General features: G+C 35.0%; 1 protein-coding gene across 19 annotated transcripts in view; it reads left to right on the top strand.

The window, feature by feature from the left end:
- ROBO2 (roundabout guidance receptor 2) overlaps positions 1-12,572 on the top strand; it is a 1,206,434-nt gene extending 1,193,862 nt beyond the window's left edge. For 8 of the 19 annotated variants that reach the window (XM_070488697.1, XM_070488692.1, XM_070488688.1 and 5 more), the window contains 4 exons: positions 740-913; positions 7,077-7,349; positions 9,043-9,243; positions 11,101-12,572. In XM_070488697.1, the coding sequence (XP_070344798.1) occupies positions 740-913; positions 7,077-7,349; positions 9,043-9,243; positions 11,101-11,102 (650 nt within the window). In that variant the 3' untranslated portion in view covers positions 11,103-12,572. The remainder of the gene's footprint in view (positions 1-739; positions 914-7,076; positions 7,350-9,042; positions 9,244-11,100) is intronic. The other 11 variants (XM_070488704.1, XM_070488701.1, XM_070488702.1 and 8 more) reach the window with 3 other exon arrangements.
- Positions 12,573-12,873: the final 301 nt, after the last annotated feature.

The raw sequence follows: 12,873 nt of genomic DNA, 5'->3' as shown, positions 1-12,873 counted from the left end.
CACATATCTACGCTAAACCACAAGGAAAGGACATAGCACATTTCATTTTTCAATGAGAATTTGGAGTCTGCTCAAATACGGTAGTATTCGTCAGAAAACACCTATTGCACTTTGGATAGACAAGGTGATTTTAACCTGGTATCTATCCTATGCTATACACTAATGTTATTGAGTTTCTGCTAAAAGAGGTAGAATTCATCGGTTATGTGTATGGGTGGTAAGGTCAATTTAATATATGTGTCTGAGCAGACCTTTCATGTAAAATTTCAAATGTAATTACTATAGGACATTTTTCTGTGCCCAAAGAGAGTCTGTAAGATTCCAAGGGTGGAATTTGATTAAACAAATAAGACAGTACATGATTCATTTCAGAAATAGCTTCTTTAATTTTAAGAAGTAAAAGCTGCATAAATCTGCATATATCTATGAAAACATCACTAAGATTGTCAAGGTTACATAAAAACATAATCAAATAATATGGAAGTTTTGGTTGTTAGATTTGTTTTCATGCATTTGTTTGAATTTTTTCAGTGGGTATTGTGTTGGTTATTAAAAATTGGACAAAATAAATGCAGCAGGGCATACTTTTGCTGTTGAGATGCACCACTATTTGATATCTTCAAGTGGCCTCTCTAGGTAGGTTTACAGGTTAGTCTTAGTAAGAGCAGAAATACAAGACAGAGAGAATCAGTGTATTATAATAACATTCTCTATACCATTCCCTTTCCTTTCTTTTTAGGCAAAGCCTTTACCTCCTCTCAAAGACCTCGACCAACCAGCCCATTTTCTACTGACAGTAACACCAGTGCAGCGCTGAGTCAAAGTCAGAGGCCTCGGCCCACTAAAAAACAAAATGGAAGACGAATGGACCAACAACCAGCATTGCCTCATCGAAGGGAAGGAATGACAGATGGTAGGTTTGTTTCCTCTTTTCTTGTCTCCTCACGGAAGACATGTGCTCTGTGCAACCATTTATTTAGATCAAAGTAGCTGTGATAGACGAGGCATTGCCTCATTATGCAACAATTCAGAAAACCTGACAATATGGTCTTGTTTAAATGAAACACCCTCTTTTTTTAACAATCTGGAACTATTTCTATATCATCAAGCCCCAAGAAATATATGCCTTACTGCTTTTCAGTGATGACTTTTCTGTCATTCTGGCATTTTCCACGAGTGCTTTTTGGTGAACATTCTCCTTTAAGACTAGGAAAGAAAATGTAAGTAGCATGTGTACTTGCCATGTTGTCAGAACATTTCTGATATTAAATTAAGGTATCTTAGATGATATTTCGCTTTTGAAAAACACCAGAAAGTGAATTGTAATTTAGTAATTCTTTAGTTTTGTGAACTTCAGGGCTAAAAGCATGCTACAGATCATCTAGGTAATAGGTCAACAAACTTTTTCTAGAAAAGTCCAGATAAATAATTTTGGCTTTAGCCAGCCATGTAGTCTCTGTCACAACTACTCAACACTGCCATTGTAGCGCCAGTGCAGCTGTGGAAAAAAGTAAATGAATGGGCATGATGGGATCTCCAATAAAACCTTATTGGCAAAACAGACAGCAGCTGAATTTGGCCCATGGACCATAGCTTGCAGATCTATTTCAATCCTTTTATGTATGTGTAGCATCCAGTCTTTGAGTGTTTGCTTAAACACCACTAGTTTCAGGAAACATGATATTATTGGAAGATGTCCTTGAAGGATCTATTTCCCATATATTCAACTTAATTCTCCTATATTTAAAAATAGGAATAAAAATATTTATCCTGAAGTTTTATTCTAAGAAATATGTAAGATAATATATTTAAAGTGCCTAGTATAATGTCGGATCCAAAAAATTTCTTCCCCTTTCTGAGCTCTGTCCCCTACAAGCACACAAACTTTATCCTGGCATAGTTTTACTAAACACCAAAACAATAAACGTAGCCAAGCTGTGCATTAGAACCACCCAGGGAGCTGTTAAAATATACTCCAGAGATTCTGATTTAATTGTTTTGGGGTGAAAGCTGGTTTGTGGGTATTTTTAAAGCTCAATCTAATGTGTACTCAACTTTGAGTTGCTGAGACCGAGTCCTTAGCACTCATCTCAGTCTCTTAGACTTATCACCATAGGACAGAATGAGGCTTAGTTGGAAAACTATTTATTGGTTCTTTTTTTTTTGAGGGTATCTGTATCTGATAGCCATATTTCTGCTTTCTTTTGTCATTTTATAACACTAAGAAGACTTTAAAAGCTAAACAGAATGTATTCTAAAAGCTTTTAGGTTAACTTATCTTTCCCTCTTACTTTGTTTTCATTGGGAGTGTGTCTATGGAATACGAGGGTGAGGGTACAGTCGAGATTTTGATTCTCTATAAATGGATACCCTGTGGTGCGCAGAAATCTCACACGGCCTTTCTGCCTCAGATGTTCTGAAGATTAGCTAAGCACTTCAAGCGGTCCACAGTGTTGATCTTATTCCCTAAGTAACAAGGACTACTCTCACTGATGTGCTAGTTCTAAATCTCAGATTTAATAATTTTATGAAATTTTCCAGCTGTGAATGTCATGGAAAGAGAAAAACAAGCAAACCCTGGTATATGTTTTCTGTGGCTTTTCTGAAATGTTTGAAGATCATATCCAGAATATGTGGAAGATATAAAATATAAATCAACAAAATAGAAAGCTCTCTTCTTTCGTCCTAAAACACTTTGTTTTTGCAAATTTTTTCAGAATGTCTGGTTAAAGCATGATCAATATATTGCTTATCTTTCTGAAAAACAAATAGGTTCCTAACTTTTCAAATTTTCAAGCATTCCCCAAAGGGGTTATGGATTATGTTATTAGTAGATACTTTTTGGAAGTAGTGATATTTCAAAGGAAATTTTGGCTCACATGTCTTCCAACTGTTTGATCCAAAGACATTTTAGTTATGATAGAAGGACATTTATTTTGGATGGCACTCTGCAGATTATCCTTAAGGAAACTGTTACTTTACAGCTAGTGTATATATTATAGCATTTATATGCTATGAATCCATGCATCAGTAATAATTTTAGAATATTTGTATGTAAAATCAAAATGTTCTTTTTGGGAAGTTTGCTGTTTAGCAGCACCTAGGGTATAGACATTTACACTAAAACTTTTGCATTATAGATTTTACAATGGTGTTTTATGAGTATATTAGTCAGGGTAACTATTACTAGCTGCTATACCCCAAAATTTCTCTCTCTCTCTCAGTGGCTTAGCACAGTAAGAGTTTGTTTTTCATGGACTCAATGATTTATAAAAGTCAAGTGGCTCTCCTCTAAGTAGTGATGTAAGGATGTGTGCTTCTTCAGTATTGGGATACCATTATTTTCAAGATGAGACCATTAGGGTTTCTGAGTGAGGGGAAGACAGAACCTGGGTGATCACTTGGTGCAGTCTGTGGCCAGGCCTCCAAGTGCCAAATATCACTCCTCTTATTCCCTTGGCAAGAACTCTGTCACATGGCATCAAACTAACTACTGGAGTAGGAAAGCAATCTTTCCTTATGTCCAATAAGAAGAGTTGGGAATGGTGGGAAACATCAGTCTCTGTCCCAAAGGCTATGCAAAAACCCTCCCACATGTTAAGGAGCGTTCTTCCTTGGATAAATTCTTTCATTGTTCAATCTAAATCTTCTATTTCATTTGCACAAGCCAAAGAATACCCTTTAAAACCAGTGCATTGACCAATGCTGAACAAAGAAGGCAGAGCATGTAGGTCTCTATCCATCAACCTGTTTTCCCTAGGCCATGTCCTTCCAGCCTATCCTCCCCTTAGTCCTAATATCCCATTCAGAGAAGGGGCTGCTTCCCAGCTCTGCCACAGACTAGCTTTGATCTTCGAGCAAATTTCTCTATTCATTTATCTACTCATTCAAATTTTTATTAACCACATAGTAAATGGTAGGCAATGGGAACCAAACAGACAAAATTCCCTGCCTTCTTGGGGCTTGTATTCTAGTGTGGGAAGATAGATAAAGGTTAACATAAATACATAAGTGAAAATAAAAAGAATATAAGATGGTGGTAAGTGTCATGGAGGAAAAAACATCAGAAGCAAGTTGAGAAATATAAGGACGTGGGGGGATATTTTTTAAGTAGAGTGCTCAGGTAAGGCCTTACTAAGAAGATGACAATTTGAGAAAAGCCTGGAAGATTATAAGGGAAAGAGAAATTGTGATATCTGAGGAAAAGTCATTCCAGGAAGTGAGAACTGCAAATGGAAGCCTGAATTTACTTGATGAAAAGCAAGAGGAATGGTGTGACTGAAGCAGAGAGAGCAACTAAATACAATATGAAGTCAGACAAGTGAGGGCCAGTGCGTGAAGGACCTTTAAGCTTCTATAAGGACATTGGCTCTTACTTTGAATGGGAAACCACTGAAAGTGTGTGTGTGTGTGTGTGCACGTGTGTGTGCATTTAAGGCAGAAGAGTGACATGGTCTTACTCGTGGTTTTGTTAAAAAAAGAGTCACTCTTGCTGTTATGTCAAGATAGACTGAACGTGCTTCTATGTGGAAGCACAGAAACCACATAAGAGGTTGTATAAGTAACACAGGGAATAGATGCTAGAGGTTCATACCAAGGTAGAATCAGTGGAAGGAATGAGAAAGGTAGAATTCTGGGTATAGCTTGGAGGTAGAGCCCACAGGACTGGTTAATGAAATTATGTAGGCTGTTAAGAGTTTGGGCCAACTTATAGAATGGAATTGCTACTAATTGAGATGAGGAACACTACAGAGGAAACATATTTTGTAGACAAAAAGTCTAGAGCTCAGTTTTGATATGTGAAATTTGAGATGCTCTCTAATAATCTATGTTGATCTCTCCAGTGTGGGTTTAGTTATGTGAGTCTGGAGTTCTTGGAAGGAGAGATCCAAGCTGGAGATATATAATTTCTTTGCGCTTCCTTTTTCTTACCTAAAAAATGAAGTTAATAATGGCACATATATTATTGGACTGTTGTGTGCCTGAAAATAGCAAGTCTTCAGTAGGCCAGTAAGAGACCCTTTAGTAAATTGATTTTTAGTTGAAATAAATCAACATAGAGATGAATAATAAATTTAATTTAAGTAAACATATTTTATTACATTTATTTTTTCTACAGCCATTCTTAATACTATTTTTTCCAATTTGTTTATTTCAATGTGTATGCAATGTTCTTTCTTCTTAGAATATACAAACTTCAAAGATATTGCTTAATTATCTAGTCATATAATTTCAAGTTAAATTAAATAGTAATCAGAATTTTAGCTAGCATAAGCAGATGCCATTTTGGCCATTTAAAAAATTAAGCTGCTCTGATGGGGAATAAAAATCAATGACAAGATATGTTATTTTGGAAGCAAATGCAATAATTTCCTTCCTATTGGCAGTCTTAAGTCCAATAACTGAAATGAAATAATTAATTTGCATTTATAATAATACACACTGAAGGAAGTCAGTATTGAATATAAAGGAAACACCAAAATCACTGGTGGATTATTCAACAAACAGATATCTCAATATTGGATTAGCTCTTCATTTTGGAAGGAATGTTCCAAATGCAACTCTATTCTCCCAGATAGAAACCCTGTTCCCTTCAATAATTGGTAATTCATGATCTAACAAGAGGACATACATAGGAACTGGGAATGCTGCTCCAAAACGGGAACTCCCAGAGCAGATGCTGAGGAGATTATCACTGTCAGTTCAGTGGAGGACAGTAGCATTTTGCTCATTAAAGGACAGTAGAAGTCTTCTTAGAAAATCTTTAAAAGGAGCAACTTAGGCTTCCTTATGGAAGCTATCTTTTATATGCAAGAAATTTATACTTTTCCCTTTGAAAGTTCGCAAACAATATTTTTAGAAACAAGAGCACAATTACAAAAATGACTTGGGAAATAATTACTTATGTTATATACAATATCTTCTATTAATGATATAAATATGTGTGTTATATATGATATTTGGTCTTTATGAACAAATAATATAATTACTGATACCCTAAGGATGAACTAAGAAGTTTGCAATAGTATGCTGGAAAAATTGTAAGAAAATAATCCAGAAGAATGTTTAGAATGTTTAGAAGATTTCAAAATCTTCAACAAAGTAATTTTAGAACTAGTATAATAGTATAAATCATCTAATAGAGCTAGTATAATACTTAAGGAAATCTGAAAGAAGGGACTATGATTTCACAATTGAAGACATTCAAAATATAAAGGTTTCATGATCTGAGGAGCTAATAAAAAATGAAAATTTAGCTGAGTATTTGAACTTTTAATTTTTTCACATCTGATATTTAATTTAAAGATCTTTTTTGAAAAATTCTCTCTTCCTCTGCATCTCACATCTTCATGATGCGTTGTCTACTCTTGCACCATGAAGCATATTCTATCTACATTCTGAACATTGGTTATTACTTATTAAAATTAATACATGGGAAGATTATAATATATTAGTTGTAACTCATTAGTTAACTCATGAAACGAACAGCCAGAATTGGTTGTCAGGCAGAATGTTAATTGCATTTAATAAATGTTAGCTTAACCCCTTGACTATTGCTGAATGTGCCACATCCATGGATAAAAGCAATCATATGTTGCATATGATATGGCATATAGCTTTTAATTTCCCGAGGGCAACATTTCCTATGGAGATTAGCAGGACAACTTTTATTCTTCCCAGGGTCTTTTATTAACACAGCTGCTAGAATTTCTAGTCATTTTGTGTCATAGTATTTCTACTTTGGTGAGGTGGGGGTGGACAATGGATTAAATGTGGAGAAACTGTAAACTGCCCTTTACATCGTGAACATTAGCCTCAATATGCAATTGAAAACACTTTCCACGTATAATAGTTGGATAAAACCAGTCGATTTTATTTCAGATACTGTGATCAAAAGATAGAAAAGAGATCAATAATATTCATTTCTGGATATAAATAACCTTTTTCCTCGGAAATTTCTTTTGCATGGGTGATATCTTTAGGAGGGCAAGGGTTTTTTTTTTCTTCATCTTGAATTAAAACCTGTATTTTTCATTAAATTTTAGTCCATTCTAAACATTATTCAAAATTTTTAGATCTTCCACCACCACCAGACCCCCCTCCAGGTCAGGGTTTAAGGCAACAAATAGGCCCGAGCCAGCATGCTGGTAACGTGGAAAACTCAACAGAGAGAAAAGGAAGCTCTCTGGAGAGGCAACAAGCATCCAACTTAGAAGACACAAAGAGCTCATTGGATTGTCCAGCTAGAACGTCCTTAGAGTGGCAGCGACAAACCCAGGAATGGATAAACTCCACAGAACGCCAAGAAGATATACGGAAAGCCCTACACAAACAAGGTGTCGGACCAGGTGTGTTCTACACAGTTCCAAGAAAGTGTGGACTTTTACCAATTTTTTTTTCTACCAGGTGTTTTAGAAATAGCAATTGGTTAAGGGCATCTGAAAGGCATTGCCTTGACTCACTAGTTGAAGTTGAAATTCTTCGGCAGAGCTCACCAGCACCAGTCTTAAGGCTGATTCCAGGGGGGATCGTTCCTCAGGTTAACCTGTGCATGGGGTCTTTGAGGCCAAGAGACCTCCCAGCTTCATCTGCAGTGCTCAGGAAACAACTTGATTCTTTCCCTTTAAATGTTTCTATTGAGTATTTTCAAGACCACTAAATTTCATCCGTAGTGTCAGTTTAATTTCTGCCTTCGACTAGTTTGTTCATTTTGACTGAAGTAACTAGTCATTTTGAGAGGAGAAGTCACTTCAGTCAAACAGTTGAATTCATTGAAATACCAAATAAAATTGCGAATAAATGCCAGATCACAGAATCCTCAGAAAAAGTTAAACTGGGCCTGCACTTTCTCCAACTGATTAAATCTAGTTGATTGTTAATACTTCAGTGGGAAATGTTCTTGTTTATAAATCAAGATTCCTGGAAGTGTCACAAAATAAATTTCATGGTTTGTGTTTGGATTGTTGGGGGGAGATTAGGAGGGGAGATTGCTGAGCCTGTTATAGAAATGCATTTTCTGGAAGATTTCTTCTCATGGCAGGATTCGCTGAGTATTAAAACACACACACACAACAATATTTGAAAGAGTTTCCTTACGTATTCATTTATTAATTTGGACTCAGTCTTTTCTAGATATGTCCTCTACCCATGAATTTTCAATAATTATATGATGTCACAACTTGGTGCTCAAGGTTTTAGAAAATATGATTTATGCAAGGGCCAAATATGACAATTTTAATATCTAGATTTAGTGAAACATTTAGGAAGATTACGCCATTCAGTCTGTGAGAGAAAATCATGTGATCCTTGTAATTTCGTAAACTATCTAAGGAGAGAAATAGTTATCTAATCACAGTAATAATATAGCTCTACATAGAAAAAAAGAAAAAACAAAGAGAATATAAAGGGAGAGAGAGGAGGAAAGAAAGAAAAAAAAATTATTTCAAAGTATTAAGTATTTAGTAATACACATCATGAGTTACTTGTAGAGAGATGGTACATAAAAAAAATATTGACATTATGGAAATGTGTGAGTTTCTCTTTTTCTTTTAAAGAAATACACAGTGTGTTTCTATCCCAAGAATTTAAGCTTATTTTATTAACTAATATACATTAGCTCTTTATCTAAATCCATTGAGAAAATGTTGCCATAACAAAAACCATATTCCTTCTATCTTAATGGAAAAATTAAAATGGAGCCTCATTGAACTCTGAAGTTATTCTCAGAAATGCTTTTGTTAAACAATGTGGTTCATTGTATGAAGCTCTCTTTTATAATGAATTTAAATTTTGCAAAGGATATATGACATTGTATATTTATCCCAAGATCTCTTTTCATTTGGTCCTGCTTCAGTTCCTGTTGTAGGAAATGTTGCTTGCACATGGAAATTCCTTTAATATCTGGGTCTTATTGAATCTCTTATTTTTAATTTTACTAAAGATTGGAATGGTAAAATAGGCCATCTTGAGCTTAATATTTAACGTTGTTTGTTTTGCCTGCATGTTGCTGTTCAACTTAGCCCTTTGTGTTTCTTTTTTCAGAGGAGACCTTGGTGCCCTACAGCAAGCCCAGTTTCCCGTCTCCAGGTGGTCACAGCTCATCAGGAACAGCTTCTTCTAAAGGATCCACTGGACCTAGGAAAGCAGAGGCGTTGAGGGGAAGCCACCAGCGCAATGCCAGCGACCTTCTTGACATAGGATATATGGGCTCAAATAGTCAAGGACAGTTTACAGGTGAATTATGTAAGTGCTTTAGGACATTGAAAAGGCAATGGTGATTCAGAAAGAATATTGAGTTAATAATGTAAGGGAGAAAAAAGTTTTCTTCGACCCTTCTAGGGTCCCTGGCTGGGTTTGAAAATTAAACTGACTTAAAGACAGTTATAACAGGAAAAGAGTATTCGTATTTTATTGAATTTTTATATGTGCATGGGAGCTTGCACAAGAGAAGACGAAGACCCAAAAAAGGTGACCAGTGCAGGAAGCTTTTCTACCTTTTAGACAAAGAAACAATAAATTTGTGAAGAATTGGCAAGACAGAGGGGTTTGGGCTAAGGGTAGTAAATGGTGAAGAAGTAACTAGCAAGATAAGGGTTAGTTTAACCAAGTTTGTTTGTACAGATTTATTGCTCAGCCCCAAACTCCTTGTCTCTGGTGATAAGAATGTCGTCCTGCCTCCTGGTGCAGGGAGGGGACCTTTCACATGGGAGTTCTATGACCTGTTTTGGGGAAGAAGGTCAAAGATAGGGATGTCAGAGTGACTTCCTGCTTCTACTGTTTTCTCAAACTCCTTCAGCTTAAGATAGTTAGTATGCCAAGCAGCCGTATTTTGGGGTAGCAAATTCTGAACCTCATGAATCTCATTGCTACAATAAACAAATTTCAGAATCATAGAATCATAGAAAACTTGCTTTACTGTGAAAAAAAATCAGTTGTGATTTTGAGCAGGTTTGGTCATAACTTAGACCATTGCTATTTACAGCAGTCAATTGAATAAACATATCTTCTATTTCAAGTCTGATTTATACTATACAAAAGTGTATAAATTGAGGCAATTAATTTAGGCAACTTATCTTAATACTTACAAGATAATTAAATATGGTTCACTTTGCAGTTTACTTTGCCTTTTTAACTGAGCACAATAAAGAAAGAGAAACATACTAGCCCTTTGGCACTTTTAAAGAATCTGCTTAGAAATTCCTCACTTTCCACTTGCTTTTCATTTATTTATTGTTTTAAATTTAGAGAGCCTACCTTGAAAAGTTCATCTTTGATTTTAGTTAATTTGTAATACTTTGATTATAATAATATATCTTATAAATAAGTTTCTCTTTTTGAATAAAGAGCTGTCACTAGTAGTTAGTATAACATCTATTTTCTAAATACAAAATGCTAGGTAGTAGAGAAAGATAGGATGTCACAGTATGTCACAGTAAAAAGCACTGAACTCTTTCGTTGTGAAAGTTGCCAATTTCACTATCCAGTCTCGAAATTATACTTGCTGAATATTTTCAACTGCTTCGTTGAATTCAGTTTAAAAACACTGCTGAAGGAACAGCCCTGGGTTCTCGTCTTCTTAACCACTTACTGGGGGTGTGAGGAGAGAAAGTAAACTACCTTCCTCATCTATTTCATCATCTAAAACATCACATTGCTATCATGCTCACATCACAGACTGGGGGATGCTATGAAATAATGAAAAGTAAGAGTACTTTTGAAACTGTCAAGTTGTTTATTGATGGGAGTTGTTGTCTCTTCCTAATCTGATTATTATTAAGATATGTTTCTAATTTTTAATTTGATTCATGACTACTTGAAGTTTTCTTTAACTTTTATTTTGGAGAAATTATAGAATTATAGATTCCATAAGCAGTGCAAAAATACTTCTACTTGGACTTTAAGTCTTCAAATTCTGCAATGTTTCTTTTTCTTTCCCTTCCCATAAGTAAAATTTCTTAAATTCACAAACTCACAAAACCTATTTGATGACGTTATCTTCATTTATTATCTCTTTGCCGTGCTCTTTATTATGTTGGTCAGGATAAAAGAATACTTAATTTAAATGCAAACTTATTTCTCATTTTTTTTCTCTCTTTATAGAGTAACTGAGAGGAGACATGCAAAGCTGCTCTGAAGGACCATCAGGTCTGAACTCATGGAAGTGATGACACTAAACAGTGCAATGAACAATTTCTTTATTTATGTACTATTAAAAGAACTGTAAATGCAATGTAAAGACACACAGCCACACATATCCCACAGATATTTTACTTGTGTTCTTCTCTTAAGTACACCACCCACCTTAACTCTTTCTTGTCAGGAGTATATAAAAAAGAAAGAAAACAAAACTCGCCCTCCAGGAAGAAAAGGATTTTCCTCTGTATATAATTTCTTTTGTGCATTGCTATGCAAGCTCACTCTTTTTAGCTCTGTTCATATTATTGTCTGTTCTCATTGGTCTGTTGTACTATATGTGAATTAATAGGCTGTGGTGCCATATATTAACTTTTAATTGTGTAACTTTTATGTTTAAATTTTGCACTGCAATTTTCTTTGGTGATAAGCACAAATCTCTACTCCTCGTGACATGAAGAAAAGGACTGAATGTGAAGGGAGTTTCTTTACTGTAAACTAGGTTGGATAGTGCTGGTCGTAAACGATCCTGTCCGATGGTTTTCAGTTGGGGTGTTGAAATAGGAAGGTGCAAAGGAGCAATGGTGTTGGCAAAGTCTTCCTTGAACATCAGGGACTGAGTCAATAAAAAAAAGCAGAAAGGTGGCTTTTAGTATTGACAAAAGCAGGGGTCAAAAGAAGGAAGTTTAAGAGTTAAGACTGAATAAGCATTAAAATATACAGGTAGCCAAGATGTACTAAACTTTCTAAAATTAAAAAAAAGGAAATTAAAGTTATATTTAGAGTCAGCTTTACCTGTCATTGTAATTGACCCCTCTGAGAATTACAACAAGCAAGAAGAAATTAAGGTGTTTCGCAAGAGCTGTATTTATATTACAGTGTTTTAAAAATGCTTTTCTGAATTACCATAATTAATCTCTCCAACTCATTAAGTCAGAATATGATATGAAGTTCCCCATGGAAACAAGCAAAATGAACTCTAGAATATCTAGCAAACAGTGAAAGAAGCAATTTATTATTAGGACATACTCGGGCTGCTTCCACATACAAAAACTCTATTGCAATATGTTGTTTCAACTTTCTAATACGTGTACAATACACACTAGAGGATAGAGCTGCATCACTTAAATTCATGGCTTTTTAAGATTAATGCAGTCTATATACAATTTTTTGTTTATTTGATTAAGACGAAGTTTATGCCACCAAATGTATAGCCAAATTGTAAGTGCTTAAAAAGCAGTGCTCAGAGTATGTTCAGTTCACAGTCAGTAGATTTATTGGAATACGTATTTGATGGGACATTTCAGAAATTGGCTACCAGCTAAAGTATGTTTGACCCATTTTGAATGAGTAAATTGAAAAGAAAAATTTTAAAGGAGAAAAATGCATGTTTATACACTTTTTAAATAAAACCAAAACTCGTAAGTGGACATTAATAACAGTGTCCTGCCTCATTTATTTTCACGACTTTGAGAACAAGAAGTTCCTGAACATCAGTCATGTGTGGTCAAAATGAATATGACTTTGAAATATATGCTCGCTACTGTACATGTCAATCAGTCAAGTAGACGAGAGCTTTCCTGAAATTCCCACTTACATTTTTCCATGTGCTGCCCACACAGTTGTAAATTCTATTTCTAGTTATACTTTCTCATGTTTTCCTATGATGCTTTCAGTAGTTGGTACTTTGAAAAATATTCAATGTAATTATTAGGATCAATTCTAAAATATGGGACCCCT

Source organism: Equus asinus, chromosome 18 (genome assembly GCF_041296235.1).
Source record: "Equus asinus isolate D_3611 breed Donkey chromosome 18, EquAss-T2T_v2, whole genome shotgun sequence".
In the NCBI taxonomy this organism is placed as follows: domain Eukaryota; kingdom Metazoa; phylum Chordata; class Mammalia; order Perissodactyla; family Equidae; genus Equus; species Equus asinus.
Note: the sequence above shows the minus strand (reverse complement) of the source record. Positions and strands in the feature narration are given on the sequence as shown.